Genomic DNA, 26,075 nt, shown 5'->3' with positions numbered 1-26,075 from the left:
TCCATGATAAAGGTGTAATTTGGGTCGCGCAGGAGGTAAGCCGCAAAGGCCTCCTGCACACAGGAGGGTGAAATGCAGGAAGCCGAAAACCTCCGGAAAGACGGAGGGACCCGAAGGGACACGGAACCGAACCCAAGAAGGGTCAGACACCAAATCCAACTCGTACAAAGAGGGGGGGGGGAAAGAAACCCTACTCCCTGTAACAGTAAGCCCCGCTCAGAGGGGAAGAATAAACCCAGGCGGGGGCCAACGGGGCCCAAGCCCCCAAGTCAGTCCCTCCCTAGCCCCCGGGAACCACCACATCAGGATCCGGGGTCGAGTCATCTCTCAAAACCTCGGCCTCAAAAGAAAAGGCTGGCACAGCCGTAGAAGTCAGAAGAAGAGGGACCGACTGGTCAGACCCAGACGTTTTGGCAGGGAGGAATGACTTGAATGCCTCCGTCGCCAACCCGGAAGGGGCATCCCCCGAGTCTCAACACCACCTAAACCCTGCCCCGACCCCGAAACCCTCAGATATTTTTGGAGCTGGATGCAGGGGAGGGAGGGGACCAGACCAAAGCACAGCAGAGGAGGGACAAGGGGGTGCGAACCCCCTTGACCAAGGCCGAAGTGAACAACACCCCCAAAGTCCGGGTCCCTATAACCAAAACGGGGCAGCCTCGGGGCTTCCGGGTCAGCAACCAAACCTAGTGCATTGCAACAACCGAAACCTAACATGCAACGCTTGCACTGCTTGTACCCGAATATCGTCATCAATAGACTTGATGAACCGAGTCACCAGCAAGCAACAAAACTCGCAAGACTCCGGGTCAAAGTGTCGCTGACCCAGCAGGCAGTGTGATGGAGACAAAAATAATGATAGTCACCGAGACAAGGGGACAGAGCAACCCTCGAACTCACACAAAGTGAAGGGAAACTCAGGGGTCACATCCATCGGACCCACGCGCCGTCGTGGGGATTCCTAGGGTCCTGAGACGGAACACACGCTCAGGGAAGCCCAATCAGGGTACTGCTAACCGGCTTTCAAGCCCACCAAACAACTTTCTAAATAACTGAACCCCTGGGACGTGTACACTCACGGGAGCCATGCAGGGGGTACCACCAGAACAGACACACTAGGGTCAACAACAAAAGGAAGATCCCCCTACTAAGCAGGGAAAACAAAAAGAAAAACAAAACCCCGCAAGAGCACAGTTACCCAGGCGGAACAGAGCCGGCCGCTATGAGAGGTGAAACTAGCTGCACAGAACCCTGCACCCCTATGAGAGGTGAAACTAGCTGCACAGAACCCTGCACCCCTATGAGAGGTGAAACTAGCTGCACAGAACCCCTGCGCCCCTACCAATACAAACTGCCTCTTACCCTAAGGTGAACAAGGATGCCAGAACCCTGCGCCCCTACCAATACAAACTGCCTCTTACCCTAAGGTGAACAAGGATGCCAGAACACTGCAGCACACAAAGGGCGGCCAAAAGCTGAGCAGCAAACACCCAAGGAACTTGTGGAAGGAGGCTCCAAGCCCCAAGGACAGTACTTACCGGGCACCTAGGGAAAGTAAATCTAGGCGCATGTAGCCCGAGTACTGAAGAATTATTTCTGGCTTGCACACGCCCCAATAAGACAGCCACCACACCACACAGGCACAGAGCTGAGCACCAATGCAGGAGCCAGAGCACACGACTTTCTCCAAGAACATCAGCCTGAGAACTGGGGGTCTTGGGTAGCCGACAGGAGGGGTCTGGGGCTCCCCATTCCCCCTCCCGGGGAGGGGGGAAAGCTGCGCAGATGGCAGCGCGGTAACGTGGTGACGTTATGCTCGTTTTTGTTTGGGGAGTTTCTGTCCACTAGTTCGGCTCTTGGTAGCCATTTTTAACCAGAATAGAGGATTGTTTTGGGATGATTGCCTTTCTGGGTGCCTGACTTAGTCAATGGCAGACATAGAATGCGTCCAAACCACATGGAGGTTTCTATAGGCCATTGCTCCTCGTGCTTCTCTGAGGGGGTCAGGTTCTGGCTCGTGGTCCCTGGTAGGTCTAAAGACCTCCATTCACACTGACTGATGCCAAAATCTAATATTAGCAATATCAGCCTGGATAGCTCCGGGGAGCTGACGGGGCTACCTCCCCCCCAGAAAAACAGAACAAAACAAAGAATGAGAAGTCAGATACTGTGATAGTATCAGAGACTTTTCTTGTCAGTGTTGGGACAAGAAGTCATTGAGCGCTACAAAATATCACTTCTATTCTGCAAATTATGTCTATCCCATTTTATCTGAGTAATGAACATAAGAACATAAGAATGAAGGTAACTGCAGAAGGCCTTTTGGCCCATACGAGGCAGCTCCTATTTATTCCCACCCAAACTCGTTCATTACACTTCAAGAATTCAATTTCTTGAATTTTACAATTCAAGAAATTGTTCACGACTTTTGTTAGGCCAAAGCTAGAATATGCAGCAGTTGTGTGGTGCCAATATCTTAAGAAGCACATCAACAAACTGGAAAAGGTGCAAAGACATGCTACTAAGTGGCTCCCAGAACTGAAGGGCAAGAGCTACGAGGAGAGGTTAGAGGCATTAAATATGCCAAAACTAGAAGACAGAAGAAAAAGAGGTGATATGATCACTACATACAAAATAGTAACAGGAATTGATAAAATTGATAGGGAAGATTTCCCGAGACCTGGAACTTTAAGAACAAGAGGTCACAGATTTAAACTAGCTAAACACAGATGCCGAAGAAATATAAGAAAATTCACTTTCGCAAACAGAGTGGTAGACGGTTGGAACAAGTTAGGTGAGAAGGTGGTGGAGGCCAAGACCGTCAGTAGTTTCAAAGCGTTGTATGACAAAGAGTGCTGGGAAGACGGGACACCACGAGCGTAGCTCATCCTGTAACTACACATAGGTAATTACCACTTAGGTAATTACACTGTATATGTCTAACCTACACTTGAAGTTGTGGGTGAAGCTTGGGGAACTAGGGGAACTAGAGGAACACTTAGTGTTGCCCTAGTTTGTGGCACAGTCCACCCAAAGAACACTGAGATCACAGCAAATATTAAATGACTTTTCTGCTGAGAAAACTCCAGAAATATCCTAAATACAGGTATGTCACTCAGAAAATTGCAAATTTTTCCATCCCAAAACTGTGTTCAAATTAACAAAACAAGAAGGAATATTTTAACAGCCTGCCCAAACCCAAAATGATAGGATGAATTATGAGAACTTTCAAATCCAGGAATCCCTTCACAATGGTTGGACTATTCAAATCATTTGTACTGTCCTGTCTTGAGTACTGCTTAGTACTCACTTCTCCCTTCAGAGCAGGAGAGATTGTTGAAATAGAGGGAATACAGAAAAACATATACGGCATACATAGACGCGATAAAGTGATAAAGCACCTAAATTATTGGGATCGTCTCAAAGCTCTATAAATGTACTCACTAGAAAGGAGACGAGATAGATATCAAGTACTATACACATGGAAAATACTAGAGGGCTAGGTGCCAAAAAAATAACATACTGGAGTGAACGATATGGAAGAAAATGCAAAATAAGAACCAGTGAAGCGCAGGGGTGCCATAGGCGCAATCAGAGAACACTGTATAAACATCAGAGGTCCGCGGTTTGTTTCAACGTCCTCCCAGCGAGTATAAGAAATATTGCCAGAACAACCGTGACATCTTCAAGAGAAAACTAGATAGCTTTCTTGCAAGAAATGTCAGACGAATTGGGCTGTGGTGGATATGTGGGCCTGCGGGCCGCTCCAAGCAATAGTCTGTTGGACCAAGCTCTCACAAGTCAAGCCTGGCCTCGGGCCGGGTTTGGGTTGTATAAGAACTCCCAGAACCCCATCAAGCAGGTATATCAAAGGAACAAATTGAATGAAATCAAAAGAACTACATTAAGAATATAGCAACACCTGTACATACCAGGGAGGTTTTAAAGTAAGAGAAGAGGAAAAGAATGGCAAAAAGTGCCAAACTCGGTCAAATGCTAGACAGGACACAGATAATGTGGCACCCCTACAAGAACCACAAATATTAAACAAAGTAAAAGACCCAGCCCTTCCACACATAAGCTAACCTTCTCTCATATTTGCCAACATACAAGGTACAGGTATGTTGACAAATATGTTCACTTTATTCACTTTATAAAGTGCCTCTTAATGACCCGCCAGGACCCTGTTCAACCTCCAAAAGCCCCATGCCCGAATGTCAGCCCAGGACATGTTACTAAAAACATCAGCCAAAGCTGCGAACTTACAAATGTCATAGGTACGGGATAGACTGCAGGCTGGCTGAACCGAATAATCCTGTGGACAACCTGAGAGGCCCGCCCCCTGGAACAGGGAAGAAGGGAAATCGGGTCAACCCAAAGCGTGTCCCCTGCCATGAAGGCCTTGGCACGCAAGTAATGGTGAAGAGCTGCAACTGGACACAAAACATTATGCCCGCCCAGCTGAACCAACCAAACCTCAACAAGGACCCCCAACAGAACTAACCCAAGGACACCTCTGGAAACCAGCAGCCTCATTCTTCATCAGAAAAGAAGGAGATGGCTGCAAAGAAACAACCCCGACCACCGGGACCAAACGAGCAGAAACCCCTGCGACAGAGAAGACCATGAAGCTCCTCGACCGACCCACAGAGGCCAATGCCACCAAGAAAAGAGCCTTAGAAAAGCATTCCTAAACCGAAGGGGTTACCACAAACCGAGGAGAACAGAAAAAAAGAACACTCGGTCTAAAGACCTGGTCCTTTTTTTGCTAGTTCGGCATTCGGGTTTGCAATTTTTAACCGGCTGTAGTTTGTTTTGGAATTCCTATCTTTCTGGTGCCTGACCTGGTAGATGGCAAAAACTGCTTCCAATTACACGGGGATGTCTATAGGGCCATTGCTCCTCATGCCTCTCTGAGGGGGGCCAGGTTCTGGTGCTGGTCCCCAGTAGGCTTAGAACTCATCGATTGACTGTTGTCACAGTCTAATATATACAACATCAGCCCGGGGTTTCTGGGGAGCTGAAGGGGGTCTCCACAGAAACAGTACGTGTTATTGTTCAAAGAATATAGCATTTAACTGATACAGTGACAAGAATATATCTGTGTGTACCAATATTCTATACAGTCTATAATACAATAAGTATTAGTGACAGCTCATAACATTACACTTGAAAAACCATGGTAAAAATATTCAAAACACTAAAGAAAATATATATTCATGCAAAATATGCGTGACTAAGCTGAACTCTGATAACCAGTTATAAATTATACACTCACCAGAATGCTCAGTGCATTTCTGGTGAGTGTAATATTTCGCGTTTCTGGGTTCAGGACTGAGCCAGTCCCTGAACCCCGGATGAATCGGGACGTGCCAATAAGCGTCCAAGAGGTCCAGGGACAACCATCCAAGAGAAGCGCAGGGAAAGAGGCCTACCCTGCCAGCCTCAAACTCCCCGGAGCCTCAGGCCGAAAGGAAAGGACCCGAAACGCCCTCAAACCGTGGGATCAGGCGTAAGTGAACAGTGGAAGCCTGCCCCCTCCCATCGCCCCGTCAATGGGGCGAACCACGAAAGGGCCAGCGCCCCTTAAGAGACCCCGAACTTCGCACAGAGCGAACACACACACCAACCAGACGAAAGTGGTTCCGAAGGTGGGGCCGGACCGAACCTGGCACCAGTGGGCCTACCACGACGAGGGGAACCCGAGCCCTGACACGACCCCTCCGGGAAGGCCCTCTCTTGGAACTCCTGGACAACCAACAAGTCAGACATAGGACGACAACTAACCGATAGCAGCCTGCAAATACTGCGCCACGGCAGAATCCGCAAAACGCAGAGGACAAAACGGAGAGGGACATCCCAAGAGCCAGGGCCCAGGTCGATTCCAGAGAGGATGCAAGCACCGCCTGCCGACACGCAAGCCGGGAAGCATAGAACAGCGAAACTGCATTCTGCAGGATCGGCACAAAGAGCTTCAACAAGCAGCCAGCTGAACCCAAAGCAGCGGACCCAGGAACATCCCCAAGTGTCCCTGGTTGATACCTGGTTGATGGGGTTCTGGGAGTTCTTCTACTCCCCAAGCCCGGCCCGAGGCCAGGCTTGACTTGTGAGAGTTTGGATCCACCAGGCTGTTGCTTGGAGCGGCCCGCAGGCCCACATACCCACCACAGCCCGGTTGGTCTGGCACTCTTTGGAGGAATAAATCTAGTTTCCTCTTGAAGATGTCCACGGTTGTTCCGACAATATTTCATATGCTTGCTGGGAGACGTTGAACAACCGCGGACCTCTGATGTTTATAGTGTTCTCTGATTGTGCCTATGGCACCTCTGCTCTTCACTGGTTCTATTCTGCATTCTCTTCCATATCGTTCACTCCAGTGCGTTGTTATTTTACTGTGTAGATTTGGTACTTGGCCCTCCAGTATCTTCCAGGTGTATATTATTTGATATCTCTCTCGTCTTCTCTCTAGTGAGTACATTTGGAGGGATTTGAGACGATCCCAATAATTTAGGTGCTTTATTGCGTCTATGCGTGCCGTATATGTTCTCTGTATTCCCTCTATTTCAGCAATCTCTCCTGCTCTGAAGGGGGAAGCGAGTACTGAGCAGTACTCAAGACGGGACAACACAAGTGACTTGAAGAGTACAACCATTGTGATAGGATCCCTGGATTTGAAAGTTCTTGTAATCCATCCTATCATTTTTCTGGCTGTCGCAATATTTGCTTGGTTATGCTCCCTAAACGTTAGGTCGTCAGACATTATTATTCCCAAATCCTTTACATGCTGTTTTCCTACTATGGGTACAATTGATTGTGTTTTGTACTCTATTATGTTTAAGGTCCTCATTTTTACCGTACCTGAGTACCTGGAATTTATCACTGTTAAACATCATGTTATTTTCTGATGCCCAGTCGAAAACTTTATTAATATCAGCTTGAAGTTTTTCAATGTCATCAGCCGAGGTAATTTTCATACTGATTTTTGTGTCATCTGCAAAGTATGATACGAAGCTGTGACTTGTATTTTTGTCTATATCTGATATGAGAATAAGGAAAAGCAGCGGTGCAAGGACTGTACCCTGAGGTACAGAGCTTTTAACTGCACTTGGACTAGATTTTATATGGTTGACCGTTACTCGCCGAGTCCTGTTTGACAGAAAACTGAGTATCCAGCGTCCTACTTTACCAGTTATTCCCATTGACTTCATTTTGTGTGCTATCACGCCATGGTCACATTTATCATGTCCATGTATATCACATCAGCATTCTGTTTTTCTTCTAATGCCTCAGTGACTTTATCGTAGTGCTCAAGTAGCTGTCAGGCACGATCTTCCCGCTCGAAATCCATGTTGGCCTGGGTTGTGAAGGTCATTGGTCTCCATGAAATTGGTGACCTGACTCTAATCACTCTCTCAAATACTTTTATGATGTACGATGTTAGTGTAACTGGTCTATAATTCTTTGCCAATGCTTTGCTCCCTCCCTTGTGTAGAGGGGCTATGTCTGCTACTTTAAGTGCATCTGGTATCTCCCCCGTGTCCAAGCTCTTCCTCCACATTATACTGAGTGCCTTTGCTACTGGCACTTTGCATTTCTTTATAAATATTGAATTCCATGAGTCTGGACCTGGGGCCAAGTGCATGGGCATGTTTTCAATTTCTCTTTCAAAATTTAGTGCGCTCGTGTTGATATCAGTTATATTTACAGAGGTTTGAATATCCCGCATAAAGAAATTGTCTGGATCTTCCACTTTCATGTTGTTTATTGGAGTGCTAAACATGTCCTCATACTGCTTTTTTAGGATTTCACTAATTTCTTTGTCATCCTCCGTGTATGAACCTTCACTTGTACGAATAGGTCCAATACTGGCAGTGGTTTTTGCTTTTGATTTCGCATATGAGAAGAAATATTTTGGACTTTTCTTTATTTCCTGAATTGCTTTCTGTTCTAACTGCCTTTCTTCAGTTTCATATGAGTGTTTCAATTTCCGCTCGATTTCTTCAATCTCCCTATTTAAATTATTCCTTCTTTGACGGGAAATTCGTGTCTGCATAAGCAGTTCCGTTATTTTTTTCCTGCGTTTATAGTGTAGTCTGCGTTCTCTTTCTACGTTAGATCTCTTTCTGGCTTTCCTCAAAGAAACATGTTTCAGACAGACTTGATACGCTTCCAAAGTAAGTTTTTCTATTCCTTCTGTAGGACTTGTATTACTTAGAACAGTTTCCCATGGAATGTTTGTAAGTTCCCTGTTTATTATCTCCCAGTCTATACTTTTATTATTAAAATTGAATTTACTGAATAGCCCCTCTCGCTTTATCAACGTTTTAGGTCTATTCTGAGTATTGATAGTCGTTTGCACTTCAATGACCTTGTGATCTGAGTATGTGGTATCTGATATCGTAATGTGTCTGATAATGTCTTCATTGTTCGTAAAGACCAGATCTAGAATATTTTCATTTCTCGTTGGCTCCGATATCTGCTGATTGAGTGAAAATTTGTCACAGAATCTAAGTAGTTCTCTAATCTGTGGTTGGTTAGGTCCCGATAGATTTCCTGGTATAATATTATTGTTTGCTATTTTCCACCTGAGACTAGGCAAGTTGAAGTCACCTAGGAAGATAATATCAGGTATCGGGTTCTCCAAATTATCAAGACTATTCTCTATTTTGTTTATCTGTTCTGTGAATTCCTCAGCCGTTGCATCTGGCGGTTTGTATATTAGAATAATCACCAAATTTATTTTCTCCATTTTTAATCCCAGTACCTCTACCACCTCATTTGTAACGTTTAGGAGCTCCGAGCATACAAGGTCTTCCCTAATATACAGACCCACTCCTCCATGTGACCTAATTTTCCTATCACACCTGTATAGGTTATATCCTGGAATCCAGATCTCACTGTCCAACAATTCCCCTGCATGGGTTTCTGTGAAAGCTCCAAATACTGCATTTGACTCCGTGAGGAGGCCATTTATGAACTGTACTTTGTTGTTTGTTCTTGTTTTCAGTCCTTGTATGTTGGCAAAGATGAATGAGGTTACTCTATTAGTGATAGTTTGAATGGGAGACTTTTTCGGCAAGCCCATTATGCGTGGACATAATGAGTTTGTTCTGACCAGTACTGATTGTTGTAGGGCAGTTGCCTGTCGTAATTGTAGTTCCTTTTCGGTGTGTAATTGTATCTGTAATTCTGGAATGCAAGTGGATCTGGCATTCAGTTCCATACACTCTCCATGCTGCTCCTTTTGAATTATCTGTCGGTCTGGTATAAAAAATTTATAGAGTTTCCTCCAAATTCATTACTCTGCTTGCCACTCTTTATGTAGCGTTCCGTGCCTTTCATGTGAAAGTGTGGGCAGCTGAGGTCATAGCATTTTCTGTCCTCCAGTGAGGTTTGGCACATGTCAGGATGGAAAAACCTACATATTGATCCAAATCGACACTCACCTTTCCTAAGCATATTTAAACATTTTTTGGGATGTTGGTAACTGCATTCTAATCCTTTCTTATTACCAGATAAGCAAAGCAAACACAGGACAGTCCGCCAACCAGGACGACTCCGGAACCTCGTAACAGACCCAGAAAGGGAACGACGTCCCAAACCTGAAAGAAGATGGATCCATAACCGAGGCATAATCCGGGTCACACTAGAGGTAAGCTGCTAGAGCTACCTGCACCGCAGACAGTTTGATGCAGGAAGCCGAAAACCTCTGGAAGGACGGAACCAACACACCCAGGGGGGACACGGAACCAAACCTAGGGAGGGATAGATACCAAATCCAATTCGTACACACACGGGGGGGGGGGGGGGAAGAGAACCCCACTCTTTGTAACAGTAAGCCTCAGAGGGCAGAAAAACCCAGGCGGGGTCCAACAGGGCCCAAGTCCCCAAAGTCTGCCCCTCCCCAGCCCCAAGATCCTTTACCGCAGGATCCGAGGCCGAATCATCCCCCAAAGCACCGGCCTCAAAAGAAAAGGCCGGCACAGCCACGTAAGCCGCTGAAAATCACTGGAGCAAGAGCAACGACCTTCGCCTCTAACATCAGCCTTAGAAATGAGGGGTAGATAGCCGGCGCGAGGGTCTGGGGCTCCCTCCCCCTTGGCCCCTCCCGGGGACGGGAAAGCTGCGCAGACTGCGGCGCGGCGACGTGTGACATGATCGTTTGCTTGTTTCCTTTTGGGGAGTTTTATCTACTTGTTCGGCTTTTGGTAGCAATTTTCACCAGAATAGGGCTTTGTTTTGGGACACTTACCTTTCTGGGTGCGAGACAACAACCCAAGGTATAGCATTCTCCAGAAAAAAGGGAGAACGGCCGCAGACGAAGAAAACCTAAGACCACGACAATAGGAGTCAAAAACCACTGCGCCTGAGAAGAGCAAGAAGCTCTGCCACACGGCCCCCAGAGGCGAATGCCAACACAAAAAGAAAACCGAGGCAAAGCAAACCTGACCCCAAGGAGCCACAACCCCCAAGGAGAAGAAAAACAGGAGAGCACCCTGTCCAAAGACCAGGACGACACAGGCATAAGCAGGCTGGAGGTGTAACAACGCACGATACAACCTGCGAAACGGCGCAGAAGGAATATCGATACCGAAAGCTAGCAGCAGAAACCAAGGTGCCAGACCCAGGAACGGCCCCAAGTGCCTCTACATCCTCCGCAAGCCAATCCTATGACAGCCCCAGGAGGGAAAAGAAAACGCAGGACCAAAACGAAAATGCCACAAGTGTGCAAGTCCACCTCCACAAGTGCAGCTGACAGGGAAGGAACTCGCATAAGGAGCCGCCCCGCACCAACATCCTGTAGAAGGGCAGGAGCGAAAAGACTCATTAGGAGGAGCAATCTCGCTCCCAGGAAAACTAGGAGCACCGAGGCAGTGTGAAGAGAAGAGGTATTCACAAAAGAACAAAAAGGCCAACACCCAGAAGCTGCTGGGAAAAGGACCTACAAGCCCTAGAAAGGACCGGAGGGAAGCTCAACCGAATGACGACAAACGCACCAGAAAACGGGAAGGAGCAAAACAGTCCCGAAACCTCGAGAACAAAAAAGCAAACACAGAGGACGAAGGCCCCAAAACCCCGTCGCACCCGAGACCCCTGCAGGCCCCGGGGCCGAGCTGTCCCCTCAAAGTCCCAGCATCAAGAAAACCCCGGGGCAGCCGTGAAAAACACGAAGGAAGGGAGACCACTAGGCTCTGGAACTTGAACCGAAACCAGAGGATAGGCGAGGGGCGAGACGAAGACCCCAAGCTCATTCCCAGCCAGCACAATGAGGCGAGGACAAGACAGTCAAACCAAGGAACATGGAAAAACCAGGCCCGGCACGGCAAGACCGGCAAGGAAGGAGAGCTCCAGAGGGAGCACGGAAGGGCCGAACATAACGCCACAACCAACCCCGACATGCAGCTGCAGTACCAAAACCGCAGCAAAACGTCACCACACTCCCCGAGGAAGCGACAGAGAAGATAGATAAATCGTACACGAGTGGCACACAAGGGGACATAGGCGGAAACCAAGCACCCAACTGAGCCACAGGGACGGTAGAAGAAACGTGTGCAGTGTAACAGGCAATCAAAGGAACACATTAGGCAGCCCAACATGGGCTGACCCCATACACAGCCCCAAGAGCAGAGATGAGAGTGCCCAAGAAGTACAGAATCCGCCCGACAGGCAAACGACAGGGAAGAGGCGGAAACAAAGCCAGAACCCAACCTGCAAACACAAGGAGGCGAACACAAAACCTCCGACACAGGAAAACTTACTACCAAACAGGCACCCCCACCGTTGCACTGCGAAACAAGGTGGAGGCGGGGCCCCGAACTCAAGCAAGGTTAGACAAACATAGGAGAGGGGCAGGAGTAGTACAGGCAGGAACCGCCTCGGAAGGGACAAGAGGCCACCTGCAGACACCCATGAACCGAGGAAGGAATCAGGTGGAGAGGACAAGAGCTGCCCAGTATGGGCTAATAGCCCTGCGTTAGGCACCTCGGGTGATACGGTCCACGTTCTCAAGTACGTATGTACACCCATTCCTACTCCCAAAAACAAAAACAGCGTCAGGACGAAGGAGACGCCAAAACCGCACCAACTCACCTGCAGAACATAGGCCCTGAAGGGCCATGACGCAAGCGTTCGAGGCCGCATCCGCCGGAGGCGGCCAGTGCGCCCATGCTGGAGAGGAGGAGGGGAGCAGCGAAAGAGGCTCCCCACCCTAGAATGCAGGGAAAAACCTCATGAATCCCACACAGCGGCACCCCAGAACACCCCCAAAGCAACGGGGCACGGATGGGAATAAGAAAAGAGCGAGAGGCGAAGCCCCCTCCGAGAGAATTGGAGCAGAACACGTGTGCACTCCGCCAGGAACCAAAACAAACTCCCACGGCGCATGCGCAGAACGCAAAAGAAAGTAGCCCAACCAGGCGAGAAGTAGCCCAACCAGGCGAGAAGTAGCCCAACCAGGCGAGAAGTAGCCCAACCAGGCGAGAAGTAGCCCAACCAGGCGAGAAGTAGCCCAACCAGGCGAGAAGTAGCCCAACCAGGCGAGAAGTAGCCCAACCAGGCGAGAAGTAGCCCAAACGGCCACAAAGGAGCCCAAACGGCCACAAAGGAGCCCAAACGGCCACAAAGGAGCCCAAACGGCCACAAAGGAGCCCAAACGGCCACAAAGGAGCCCAAACGGCCACAAAGGAGCCCAAACGGCCACAAAGGAGCCCAAACAGCCACAAAGGCGCCCAAACGGCCACAAAAGAGCCAAAACGGTCACAAAGGAGCCCAAACGGCTACAAGGAGCCCAACCTGTCCAGAACAGAAGGAACCAGTATGGAGGCAAACTCCGGGACACGCAGGAGGAAGCAGCAAAGGCCAACCGCACCGCAGGCGAAGAAATGCGGTTAGCCGAAAACCTCCTGAAGACGGAACCGAAGAAACCACAGGGACATGGAACCGAACCCGGGGAGGAGCAGAACCCAAGCCCAAATCGTACGCAGAGGGGGGAAAGAAAACCCCACTCCTCTTAACAGTAAGCCCCGCTCAGAAGGACGGAAATCCAGACGGGGCGCAATGGAGCCCAGGGCCCCCAAGGCCGCTCCTCCCCAACCCCAGGAGCCTCTGCACAAGGCCCCGGGACCGAGTCGACCTCCAAAGCCCTGGCCTCACAAGAAAAAGCCGGGGCAGCCGAGAGAGCTGAAAGAGAAGGGGGCCCACTGGTCAAAACCCCAGAGCATCGGCCGGAGGAACAGACTCAAATGCCTCCGCAGCTACCCCGGACGGGGCAACCCCCGAAACTGCCCAAGTCTCAGAACCTGTAACCCCGCCCCGACCCCGAAGCCTGCAGACGCGTAGGGGGAAAAACAAGGGGGGCGTGGAGGGAACCAAGGCCGAAGCGACCAAAACCACCCAAGTCTGGGTCCCTACACAAGCTGGGTAGCATCGGGGCGTCCGGGTAAGTGACAAACCAGAGCGCGTTGCAACATCCTACCCTGTAACGCGCGAGTTGCCTGCACCCACGGGAATTCATCAGCAAACTGCGTGAATGGAGTCACGAACAAGCAACAAAGCTCGCAGGACTCAAGGGTCGAATGTGTCACCGACCCAACAGGCAGCATGGCGGAGGCAAAAACAAGGAGAGTCACCCTGAGACAAGGGACAGAGCAACCCTCAACTCGCCCAAAGCGAGAGGGGACGCAAGGGTCTCCACTATCGGACCTGAGAGCCCCCGGGGGGTTTCCCAGGGCCCCTAGACTGGGTCTGCTAAGGGTTATCCCAGGCAGGGTACTGCTAACCGGCGCCCCAAACTACCAAGCAAACTGCTAAAGCTGAACCCACGGGACGTGTCCACTCGCAAGGGCAAAGCAGGGGGTGCCACCACACAAACGAACCTAATATAGGGGGGGGGGAAACACATGGAAGACCCCCCTACCAGGCAAAAACAAAAATAAAAGAAAAAAACACACAAGTGGACAATGTACCCAGAGGGAACAGAGCCGGCCGCTGTCATAGGTGAAAACCAGCTACGCAGTACCCTGCGCCCCACCAGTGCGATAACTACCACTTACCCCAAGGTAAACAAGGGAGTGAAACCCCCAAACCCTCGGGGCGGCCAAACGCTAAGCAGCGAAAAGCCAACAGAGGTAGACCCAAGGTGACTTGTGGAAGGCAACCCCAAGCCCCAAGGGCGGTACTTACAGGGCACTCAGGGAAGGTGACCCTAAGCACATGCAGCCTGAGCACCTGAGAATACTACTACCAGCTCACACGACCACCGTAAGAGCAGCACTGCAAACAAGTCACAGCACTGAGACAAGACTGGAGCTGGAGCCACACGACCGTGCATGATCCCATCAGCCGAGGAACTGGGGCGGGGATCGCCGGCGTGGGGGTCAAGGGCTCCCCCTTCCCGGGGAGGGGGGAGCTGCGCAGACATGCGGCGCGGCTCGCGTGACGTCATGCTTGTTAGTTCGTTTTCCTGGGGGAGTTCTGTCCACTCGTTTGTCGATTTTTGTTGTTTAACCAGAATAGGGGTTTGTTTTGTGGCGCTTACCTTTCTGGGTGCCTGTCCCGGTCGATGGCAGATATAGAATGCTCCAAATCACATGTGCATTTCTATGGACCATTGCTCCCCGTGCCTCTCTGAGGGGGCCAGGTTCTGGCTCGTGGTCCCCGGTAGGCCTAGAACTCCACCCACATCGACTGATGCAAAATAGTTAGGGTATCCATATCAGCCATGGATAGCTCCGGGGAGCCGTAGGGGCTCCCCCCCAAAAAAAGAATAAACATTTTTGGCGTTGCCGAGCAGAACATTGAGATGTCCGGAATAGTTTGAGCCGGGAACGTGCCGACAGTTCAGAATATTAAAGCATTCAAACATTAAAGGATACTGTACAGTACTTGGAAACATGCAACATGAAGCATAATACAACTAACTCACCTGTAAGTAGTGGTGGGGATTTGACAAAGCTGTAGTGAGAGGAGCTCTTGGCATGCCCACCAGATGTTGCTTCACTGACGACGAAGATTCGAAGAAGAGTATCTCGTGAGGTGGCTGTTTATTTACAGGTTGTAAGTGTAGTTCAAAAACATTTGACAGCAGTTGTAATACTTCTGAACGTAGCAGCTCATAAGCATTTGGTCTCTTGTTTTTCTTCTTTGCAATTTCAAGTAATTTCTGAGAAAAAATAGCATGAAAAAATAACACGAACATAGTTTTTTTTGTTTAGAATTCATAATTAAGCAATATTTTTAATACAAGATACAAATGCCACTCTGGTTGAGACCTGGTGGTTCCCTGAAGCTACCTTGCTGATATAGCTGCCACCTACTAAGTCACATCAGCTGTGAAGCTCTGTTGGCATTCCAGAACCCAGAGCCAGAACCTGGCCCCCACACAGAGGCGGAGAGCAGGTGACACTCCGCCACCCCCACTGTTGGCATACCAGAACCCAGAGCACCGAAGCCTGGGCCCCCACACAGAGGCGGAGAGCAGGTGACACTCCGCCACCCCCACTGTTGGCATACCAGAACCCAGAGCCAGAACCTGGCCCCCCACACAGAGGCGGAGAGCAGGTGACACTCCGCCACCCCCACTGTTGGCATACCAGAACCCAGAGCCAGAACCTGGGCCCCCACACAGAGGCGGAGAGCAGGTGACACTCCGCCACCCCCACTGTTGGCATACCAGAACCCAGAGCCAGAACCTGGCCCCCCACACAGAGGCGGAGAGCAGGTGACACTCCGCCACCCCCACTGTTGGCATACCAGAACCCAGAGCCAGAACCTGGGCCCCCCACACAGAGGCGGAGAGCAGGTGACACTCCGCCACCCCCCAGTGAGAAGTGACACTCCGCCACCCCCACTGGGAAATAATTAAGAAAGCCAGTGAACAAATACAGACTACTGCTGGGTTTAAAATGACCAAAGCCTCAAAACTACCTAACGAACTTCCACACACAAGGTAACCAAACGAGTGAATCTCAGGAAACTAGCACGAACTCGTTAGCACCAACTCCTCCCACCCCCATGCCAGTTGGGGGGATAGAAAGTTGGAGCTCCAAGTTCCTGCTAGCTCTCCACACCAACTGTGGAGCAAATGTGCAGAACCAACCAACCAACAACCTGGACGGGAGGGAGAGGGCAATCAGGGAGCCACCAGGGCCCTCCCAGGAGGAGGTTTTTCTTTATATTTAATACTGCTTTTCTGGAGGAAGCCCCTTGTGGATCCCTGAAGCTAATTACCCAAGGAGAAGACAGACAAGGGCTTATTATGGAGAAGAAACTGAAAACAGTCAAGACGAAGACGAGACACTTGGCCGAGAGGAATGACCCAAGCGACGCGACAACCCCAGCCGAGAGACGACGCATCCGTGTACACATCGAGCGAGGGCTCGGGTAGGCGCCAAGGCACTGAACCCCGAAAAACCAGAGAGGAAGCCTGTGACGCAGCAACCGACGCAAGGCCCCCGGGGATCGAACTCTGCGATCGCGAGAGAGGCGGAAGGGGGAACCCCGAAGGAACCAGAACAGCCGTCGAAGCCAAACCCGACCCGGCGGGTAGACCACCATCGCGAAGTTCAGGCTCCCGCACAGCCCCTCGAGCAACCACCGGGTGACCTGAGGGCCCTCCAGAAACAGACGAAGGCGGGACTGCAGCCGCAGGAGAGACTCCGGAGGGAGGGAGAGACAAGGAGGCGGTTCGAGAGTCCCAAACAAGACCCAGCCAAGTCTGAACCTGAGAGGGAACCAGATGGGACTTTCTCCAGTTCACCAAGAACCCGAACTCGGCGAGCTGGGAAAGAACCAAATCCCTGGCTAGCAAGCAAGCTGACTGGCTGGGAGCCCAAACCAGCCAGTCGTCGAGGTAGGCCAACACCCAAACACCTAGGAGACGCAAACGAGCCACCACAACCCGTGTAAGGCGCGTGAACACGCGAGGTGCCAGGTTCAACCCGAACGGGAGACAACGAAAGCGGTAACTCAGACGCCCCACAACAAAACCGAGCCAGTCCCTGAACCGCGGATGAATCGGGACATGCCAATAAGCGTCCCGGAGGTCCAGGGACACCATCCAAGCTCCCGGCTCCAAGAGGAGCCGAACCTGAGACAGCGAAGTCATCCGAAAGGAGGGGCAATGAACCCAGGGGTTCAGACGGGACAAGTCCAGAATGAACCGCAGGTCCGCGCAGTCCCGTTTCGGAACCGGAAACAGACTGGAAACCCATCTGAGGGATGACGTCGTTTCGACGACGCCCAAGCGTACCCACTCCAAGACGACTCGACAGAATGCAGGAGAAGAAACCTGCCCTGCCAGCCCCGACCCCCCAAAGGGAGGAGGGGCCACCCAACGCCACCGCAGGCCGCGAGACACGACCCGAAAGGCCCACGAATCGTGGGACCAGGCGTGGCAAACAGCGCAAGCCGCCCCCCCCATCGCCCCGTCAAGGGGGCAAACCGCGAAAGGGCCGGCGACCTTTACGAGACCCAGAACCCCGCACAGCGCGAACACCACACCGACCAGACGAGGGAGGGTCCGCAGGAAGAGCCAACCCCAAACCTGACACCAGAGGCCTACCACGACGAGAGGAACCCCGAGCCCTGGCACGACCTTTCCGGGAAGACCCACCCCGGGACCCCCGGAAAACCAACAAGTCCGACATCGGACGACAAGCCGCCGACGTAGCCTGAATAAACTGCGCCACGGCCGACTCCCCAAACAGGAGAGGACAAAAAGGTGAAGAACGCCTAAGAGCCAGAGCCCAAGCAGATTCCACGGAGGAACCCAGCACCGCCTAACGACATGCGAGACGGGAAGCATAAAACAGGGAAACCGCATCCCGCAAAATCGGCGTGAACATCTTCAACAAGGCAGCCGACGAACGCGCAGCCGAGGACAAGGTGCCGGACCCCGGGACGGACCCAAGCGTCCCCACATCCTCCATGAGCCAATCCGAAGACAGCTCCAGGAGGGAAAAGAACCGCAAGGCCGAACTCAAAAGGCCCCGGGCACGCAAGCCCTCCGCAACGAGCGCCGCCGAAAGGGAGGGAACCTGCATATGGAGCTGAATAACGCCCACATCGCGGGGAAGGGCAGGGGCAAACAAGCACTCATTCAGGTACTCAAGTTCGCCCCCCAGGAAAACCTGAAGCACCGTGGAAGCTTCCCGCCACTCCAGCGTGCGGGAACGACAGAAGGAATGCCAGGAATCCAGACCAAACAAGGGGCAGTCTGCTAGCCAGGACGACTCCGGAACCTCGTAACGGAGCCAGAAAGGGAACGAAGTCCCAAACCTGAACGTGGACGGATCCATTTCCGAGGCATAATCCGGGTCACGCAGGAGGTAAGCTGCAAAGGCCGCTCGCACCACACCAGGTTGGATGCGATAAGCCGAAAACCTCCGTAAGGACGGTACCGACGTACCCGGGGGAACACGGAACCGAACCCGGGGAGGGGCCGACACCAAATCCAACTCGTACGCAGAGGGGGGAAAAGAAAACCCCACTCCTTGTAACAATAAGCCCCGCTCAGTGGGAAAAAAAACCCAGGCGGGGTCCAGCGGGGCCCAAGGCCCCCAAGTCAGCCCCTCCCCAGCCTTGAGGTCCTTCACCACAGGACCCGAGGCCGAGTCCTCTCCCCAAGCCCCGACCCCACAAGACAAGGACGGAGCAGCCGGAAAAGCTGGAGGAAGGGGGGCCCACTGGTCAGACCCTGAAGCTTCGGCCGGGAGACAAGACTCGAATGCCTCTGCCGCCCCCCCGGAAGGGGCAACCCCCGAAGCTGCCCGAGTCTCGAGATCAAGTAACCCCTGCTCCGACCCCGAAACCCTCAGACGCTTCGGGGCCGGAAGCAGGGGCGGGGGACCAGAACGAACAGAAGGGGAAGGACGAGGAGGTGCGGACTGAACCAGGATCGAAGCGACCCCCACCCCCAAGTCCGGGTCTCGAAAAGCAAAGCGGGGCAGCCCCGGGGCATCCGGGGAAGCAACCGAGCGCGTTGCAACAGACGAAACCTAGACTGCAACGCACGCGCCGCTTGTACCCGAATAGAATCATCAGAGGATTGGGTAAATTGAGTCACAAGCAAGCAGCACAACGAGGGTCACCCTGAGACAAGGGGACCGAGCAACCCTCAAACTCGCACACAGCGAGTGGGGACTCCGGGGTCACATCCATCGGACCCACGCGCCCCCTAGGGGATTCCCAGGGTCCTGAGCGTTTACTTTAAGAGGACTCGCGCTCAGGTAGTCCCAGGCTGGGTGCTGCAAACCGGCGCCCAAAACTACCAAGCAAACTTCTAAAGCTGAACCCCAGGGACGTGTACACTCACGGGGACCTAGCAGGGGGCGCCACCGAGGAGAACAGTGGAAGGGCAAAAACAAACTGAATAAAATGACAGAACCCCCCACCAGGCAAACACAAAAAGAAAAACAAAACCCCGCAAGAGGACAGCGAACCCCAAGGAACAGAGCCGGCCGCGATGTCGGGAAATACAAGCTGAGCAGCACCCTGCGCCCCTACCAGTGCAAACTGCCTCTTACCTGCTCGTAACAAGGGAGAACAGAACACCCAAGAGCCCAACAGGCGGCCGAAAAACCGAAAGGTAAAACGGACCAGCAGAGGCAGACCCCGAGGAGCCTGTGGAAGGTGGCCCCAAGCCCCAAGGGCAGTACTTACAGGGCACCTAGGGAAGGCAGCCCTAGGCGCATGCAGCCCGAGTACTGGAGATAACTCCTGGCTCTCGCACCCACAAAACCAACACCACACGCAAAGCACAGTGCAGTAGCGACACCGGAGCCAGAGCACACGACCATCGCCTATAGCATCAGCCTCAAGAACTGAGGAGTGGGTAGCCGGCGCGGGGGGTCTGGGGCTCCCCCTTCCCCCTCCTGGGGAGGGGGGAGCTGCGCAGACAGCGGCGCGGCGGTGTGTGACGTCACACTAGTTTGCTTGTTTTCGGTTGGGGAGTTCTATCCACTAGTTCGGTTTTTGGTAGCAATTTTAACCAGAATAGGGGTTTGTTTTGAGGCGCTTACCTTTCTGGGTGCCTGTTCCGGTCGATGGCAGACATAGAATGCTTCCAACTACACGGGGGCTTCTATAGGCCATTGCTCCCCTTGCCTCTCTGAGGGGGCCCGGTTCTGGCCGTGGTCCCCGGTAGGCCTAAGAACTCCATACACATGACTGATGCCAAAGTCTGACATTAGCATATCAGCCTGGGATAGCTCCGGGGAGCCTCCGGGACTCGCCCAGAAAATGGCGTTTCATTACATTCAACGCTGGTTTTTTGCTGTAATATTATTCAATAGTGTGTAGTGTGATTTATTTATATAATAAAATGAGTGAATCATCACTGTACTCAAAAATATGGTGTGCATATTGTTGATTCAATTGTGTTCATCAAACAGTGAACAAATACTTTGTCGGTTATTACACTACATACACAGGTTATATATAAGTATCTGCATGTTTTGTTCACCATAACTGTACATCTAAGCTTGTATGGTGAGTAAAGGCACAAAGACGTAGGACCTCACACAGTCAGCTGATGTCTGCCGCCCTCAAGGCCAGACGCACTAATATTTCTCCTCCAACAATACTGTGTGGTGTTATTATGCTATATACACACATTATATATAAGTATCTACTAGTACCTGTTTTATTCACCATACTTGTACAAGTAAACTGGTATGGTGCCCAAAGACCATCGTGGTCATCAGTAAACAAGTTAAGTCCTGCAGACGACGCTCCTCCCTCACCAAAATGGCGGCTCCCAACCTACCCATCTCGCTGTTTATACCCTCTATGCACACGTTATATGTAAGTATCTACATTTGTGTTCACCATAGCGAACCACTAAGCTGGTATGGTGAGTGCAGTCAATAAAAGGTGGCCACACACAGTCAGAAGATAAGGCAACTACCCTCCCTCCCACAGCATTACTCCTCCCTCCATGGAGCACAGCGCTAAATATCACCACAATCCTGCTATTATCAGAACTCTGGTCAGTTTTATCAGTCAGGGGTCTTCTGTAATAATATCATCGCTACATAATAGCATGAACAAGAATATTATGGCATTTTTAGGCGATGCTGTGGTCACAAGCTGAACAGCAGTGCTGTGAGTTCATGCTGCGTGCGTCAGGTTTGGTTGCTCACTCAATACTGAGGCCAATAACACCCGGGAGTTTGGCCCACGATTTTTTTTTAAAATGGCGTCTGTTTACTAGAGCCCTGATGAAGGTGCGGTGAACCCCGTGTATCTGCGGGCCGTTTAAATCTTGCGTAGTACTCCAAAGCATCATATGATGCGATGCGCAATTAAAGGGTTAAAAAAAAAAAAAAAAAAAAAAAAAAAAAAAGCGTTAACTGTAATGAAACGCCATTTTCTGGGTGAGTCCCGGAGGCTCCCCGGAGCTATCCAGGCTGAATGGATATGTATAACTTTCTGGCATCAAAGTGCTAGGAGTTTTTACCTACCAGGGACCACGAGCCAAAACATGGCCCCCTCAGAGAGGCACGAGAGGCAATGGCCTATAGAAACCCCCTTGTGGTTTGGTGCATTCTATGTCTGCCATTGATCGGGATAGGCACTCAGAAAGGTAGACGCCCCAAAACAAACCCCCTATTCTGGTCAAAATATTTCTATCAAAAGCCGAACGAATGGACAGAACTCCCCAAACAAAATTATCAAACTAGCATGATGTCATCACGTTGCCGCGCCACCGTCTGCGCAACCCCCCCTTCTCTGGGAGGGGGAAGGGGGGAGCCCCAGACCCTCCACCCCGGCGATCCAACTGGCAGTTCTTAGGCTGGATGTCAAAATACGCAAAAAATGAGGCCAACTGGGAGGGAGGGAAGGATGCCGGGGAGCCTCCGGGACTCACCCAGAAAACGGCGTTTCATTTACATTCAACGCTGGTTTTCTGAGGGAAGCCCCTATGGCTCCCCGCAACTACCTCACCACAAATAAGGAAAATAGGAAAGGATCCAGGAGGCGCGATGCCACGCGCCCTAACCTAAAAAACCAAGACCACAGACGAAACAAAGACCCTGCAGACCCGAACCCCGAACAGGAACGAGGCAAGGGAACGCGAACAACCAAAACGCATCCACGACCCCAGATGCCAAGACGTGCAGAGAACAGCAAAAAAACTGCAACCGAACAACAAAGGAAGCAGCCCCCCCCCTCTGCCAGACTAACCAAGCAGCAACCCAAAGACCAAAACGAGAAGAAGATAGATCACCCAGGCCAACGACCAGGACAGCACCAGAACTGAAGAGCAGGCCGGAGGTGAAACAATACCCAGGACAGCAAGCGGAACGGAGCAGAAGGAACCGCAACACTGAACGCAAGCTGGAGCTGCTCCACCAGCACCACCCAATAGGAGGTGACAGTACACGGTCCCAGACGACGAACCCGGAACAACCCCGAAGGGAAGACAAGCCAACCCTATCCGAGAACGAAGGACCCTTCGCAAGTGATAGGAAATCGGAAGGACCGCTAGGAAAACCACACACTGCCCACAAGACGAAACACGCAGGTGAGAGACCAATAACGAACCTACCAGTGCCGACACAAACGACGAGAAATGAGCACCATCAATGAAAGCGCAAAACGCGAATCGAAAAACAGCGACCCCGCAACCCAAAGGAACAACATAACCAGCTCCAGCAGGGAAGAAAGACGCAAGCGTCCCTGAGGCATCCAAGAGGAGAACTACGTAGGACATTAACCGCAGGAAAGCAAACATAGCCATTTCGGAAAAGGATCAAAGAAAAACCGGAGCCAGGACCGGAACCCAGCTACCGGTTCCAAGAAAAGGCACCAGTAAGGCAGAGCGGCGGACTGCCCCACAGACAGTGAAACACCGAAGCCTGCAGTAAGTCACAAAGAAAATCGTAGGAACTCAGAACCAAAACGGAACACCAGAGAAGTCCAAAAGCAGGGAACTGAACATGGACAGACCCACCTGAGCACCCAACATCAGGATAGTCAAGAAGCACCGACCCAGATACACAGACAAGTGTAGCATAGGAGGAGGAAAAACGGAAATAGGCAAGGAAAACGCCGAATACGGATCAAGGAGCAGCCGGGAAGTAATGCACACGACCAACCACAACATGTGTAGTGGAGGCCGTACATACCCGAGGGACCTCATGGACAGCAGGGTGCAGTCAGGCACCGAAGATAGGCAAGGAATGAGTGTCCAGATAGAGAAAAGACCCAGGTGCCAACAAACGAAATCAAAAGCACTGAAATGCGGGGCAGAGCCCCACAGGACAACAAAGAACAAGATACATGGACAAAAGAAAGCCACTGAAGACACACAAGGTGACCAAACACAACACACTACACCTTCTTCACCACCTTCTCCCCTACAAGTTAGGGGAGAAGGTGGTGGAGGCCAAGACCGTCAGCAGTTTCAAAGCGTTATATGGCAAAGAGTGCTGGGAAGACGGGACACCACGAGCGTAGCTCTCGTCCTGTAACTACACTTGGGTAATTACCAAACACCCCTGTTAGAAGCCATCGACGCAACCCCGCCAAGTGGGGAAGAGACAGTAAACAAGGATGGAGCAGTGACCAAGGGTGGCACATGCCACCCTTGAGGCATGTTTTGTACAAGAAACAATGGGTATAAATTGTTTAAGTTTAGATTTAGGAAAGACTTGAGTAAATACTGGTACAGTAACAGGTTTGTTGATATGTGGAACCAATTACCGCATAACGTGGTGGAGGTGGGGTCCCTCGATTGTTTCAAGCGTGGGTTGGACATGTATATGAGTGGGTTTGGGTGGTAATAAATAGGAGCTGCCTCATATGGGCCAATAGGCCTTCTGCAGTTACTATGTTCTTATGTCATATGTTCGTATGCACAAGGGGACATAGGAGGAAGCTGAGTACCCAAAGGAGCCACAGACATGAAAACGAACCTGATCAAAGTCAGAAGAGATAGAAAGTGGAAAGCACTAGGAAGCTACGTGGGGGAGGCAGACTCCACCCACAGGAGTAAACGCAGATAAGATAGAGCCCAGGAGGCTCTGGAAACTGCACAACCGTCAACTGACAGGAGAGAGGCGGGGCCAAAGAGCCAGAGCTCAACCTCTGCAAGCATAACTAGTCAAGCACCCCACCAAAAAGCCAAGAACCAGCACCTTGCCGACAGAGGCGCCAGACGTGACAATCTCACCTGCAGAGCAGAGACACGACAGTGCCACAACACAGGCGAGCCAAGTAACATACCAGGAGCATCGCTAGTGGTGCGTTTGAACGCCATGCATACTAGAGGCAGTAGGCATTGTATGTACCGTTACCTGAACAAAAGTTGGAAGTCTAAGGAGAAATACGTCCAGAGGCGCGCGTCCCGCAGAAGACAAGGAGCAGTACAGAGGGGGAGGAGGAGGCGCCACTCCGAGGCATCCCACACCCGGAAGCAGAGGAAAGAACGAAGTGATGCCCCCATATATAAAACCCAGAACACCCCCAGGATCCAGAGGGCTACGACTGGAGGGAGAAAACGAGCAAGAAGCCAAAGAAAACCTCGGAACACACGAGCATACTGCCCATAAACAAAACGCACACCCCGGCTCCAGCGCGCGAGGTACGAAACGTACCACCTGTCCACCGGGTGGGGTGGCTCGTACACCAGGTGGACACACATATCGTGCAAAACATCGTATACATCGTATACACACATCGTACAAACACCAGGAAGGCATACGTAACGAAGACGAGGAACATCGAAACTGGAAGGAGAGACGACGCAAAAACAAAACAAGGCGAAACTGAAGCGAAAGAAGACAGAGGACGGAAGGTAACCAACGAGGCCGACAAAAGACCAGAAGGAAAACCACATCGGAAGTCAACAGACGTTCCAATAATATTGAAAGGTAAGAAGAGACGAGTGAACCAACGAGAACCATGACAAGTAAGCACAAACACACGGAGGTACATATGGACAAAAATATACCCCTGATCAAGGGACACACAGGGATGCCGATACAAAGGGAACAGTATCGTGACGTAAGCGCAAAAAGGGTAAGAAAAATGGGCGAAACACACCCCCAGGAACGACAGGAACGTGAACTCGAAGGGACATGGAACCGAACCCAGGGAGGTGTACTGTATACCCAAAACCAACATGAACACAGATGGGGGAAGGAACAACCCCACTCTGAGGAACTGCCAGCCCCTCACCAACTGTACAAAGACCCAAGAGGGGCAAATGGGGCCGAGGCCCCCCAGGCAACTCCTCCCTAACCCCAGGAACCTCTACGGCAAGACCCAGGGCCGAGCTGCACCCCCAAAGCCCCAGCTTAACAAGGAAAAGCCGGGGGAGCCGTACAAACACTAAGGAAGGGAGCCCACTGGTCAGACCCATACGGCACAGCTGGAGGAACCAACTCGAGTGCCTCCGCCGCCAACACGGAAGAGGAAAATCCCCCGAGACTGCCCGAGTCTCAACCCAACCAGACCCCGCTCCAACCTCGAAACCCGCCTATGGTTCGGAGCCGGAAGCAAGGGAGGAAGTGTGCAGAACAGCAGGGGAAGGACGAGGAGCAGAAGGAGCCAGAGCCGAAGCGACCCCCTCCCCCAAGTCCGGACCCCAACAACCAACAAAACAGGGCAGCCTCGGGGCATCCGGGGCCACAAACAACCAAGAGCATTGCAGCAACCTACACCCAGCAAGCAACGCAGCAACCGCTTGCACCCGATTATTATGACTAGTGGCCTGGGTGAACGAGAGAACGTATCGACAACACCCGTCACATGACTCCGGGTCACAAGAAACACTGACCCATCAGGTAGCATGGCGGAGGCACAACCGGTGAGTGTCACCCTGAGACAAGAGGACAGAGCAACCATCAAACTCGCAGGATGCGAGGGGGGACTCCGGGGACACACACCCATAGGACCACGGAGCCCCCGTGGGGTTTCCCAGGGCCCTTAGCCTTGGGTACATGCTAAGGGAAGCCCAGGCAGAGTACCATGAACCGGCCCAAGTCTACCAAACAAACTTCTAAAAGCTGAACCCCCGGGACGTGTCCACTCACGGGGGCCAAGCGGGGAGTACCACCAACAGAAAATAT

General features: G+C 51.6%; 1 protein-coding gene across 1 annotated transcript in view; it reads right to left on the bottom strand.

Annotated features, from left to right (window-relative positions):
• The window catches only part of LOC138360309 (origin recognition complex subunit 3-like), a 53,388-nt gene that overhangs the window by 8,565 nt on the left and 18,748 nt on the right, over positions 1-26,075 (bottom strand). The window contains exon 3 of the mRNA XM_069320224.1: positions 14,924-15,160. Within this exon, the coding sequence (XP_069176325.1) occupies positions 14,924-15,160 (237 nt within the window). The remainder of the gene's footprint in view (positions 1-14,923; positions 15,161-26,075) is intronic.

This window comes from Procambarus clarkii, unplaced genomic scaffold, assembly GCF_040958095.1.
Source record: "Procambarus clarkii isolate CNS0578487 unplaced genomic scaffold, FALCON_Pclarkii_2.0 HiC_scaffold_107, whole genome shotgun sequence".
Classification (NCBI taxonomy): domain Eukaryota; kingdom Metazoa; phylum Arthropoda; class Malacostraca; order Decapoda; family Cambaridae; genus Procambarus; species Procambarus clarkii.
This window is presented reverse-complemented; position numbering and strand designations above follow the sequence as displayed.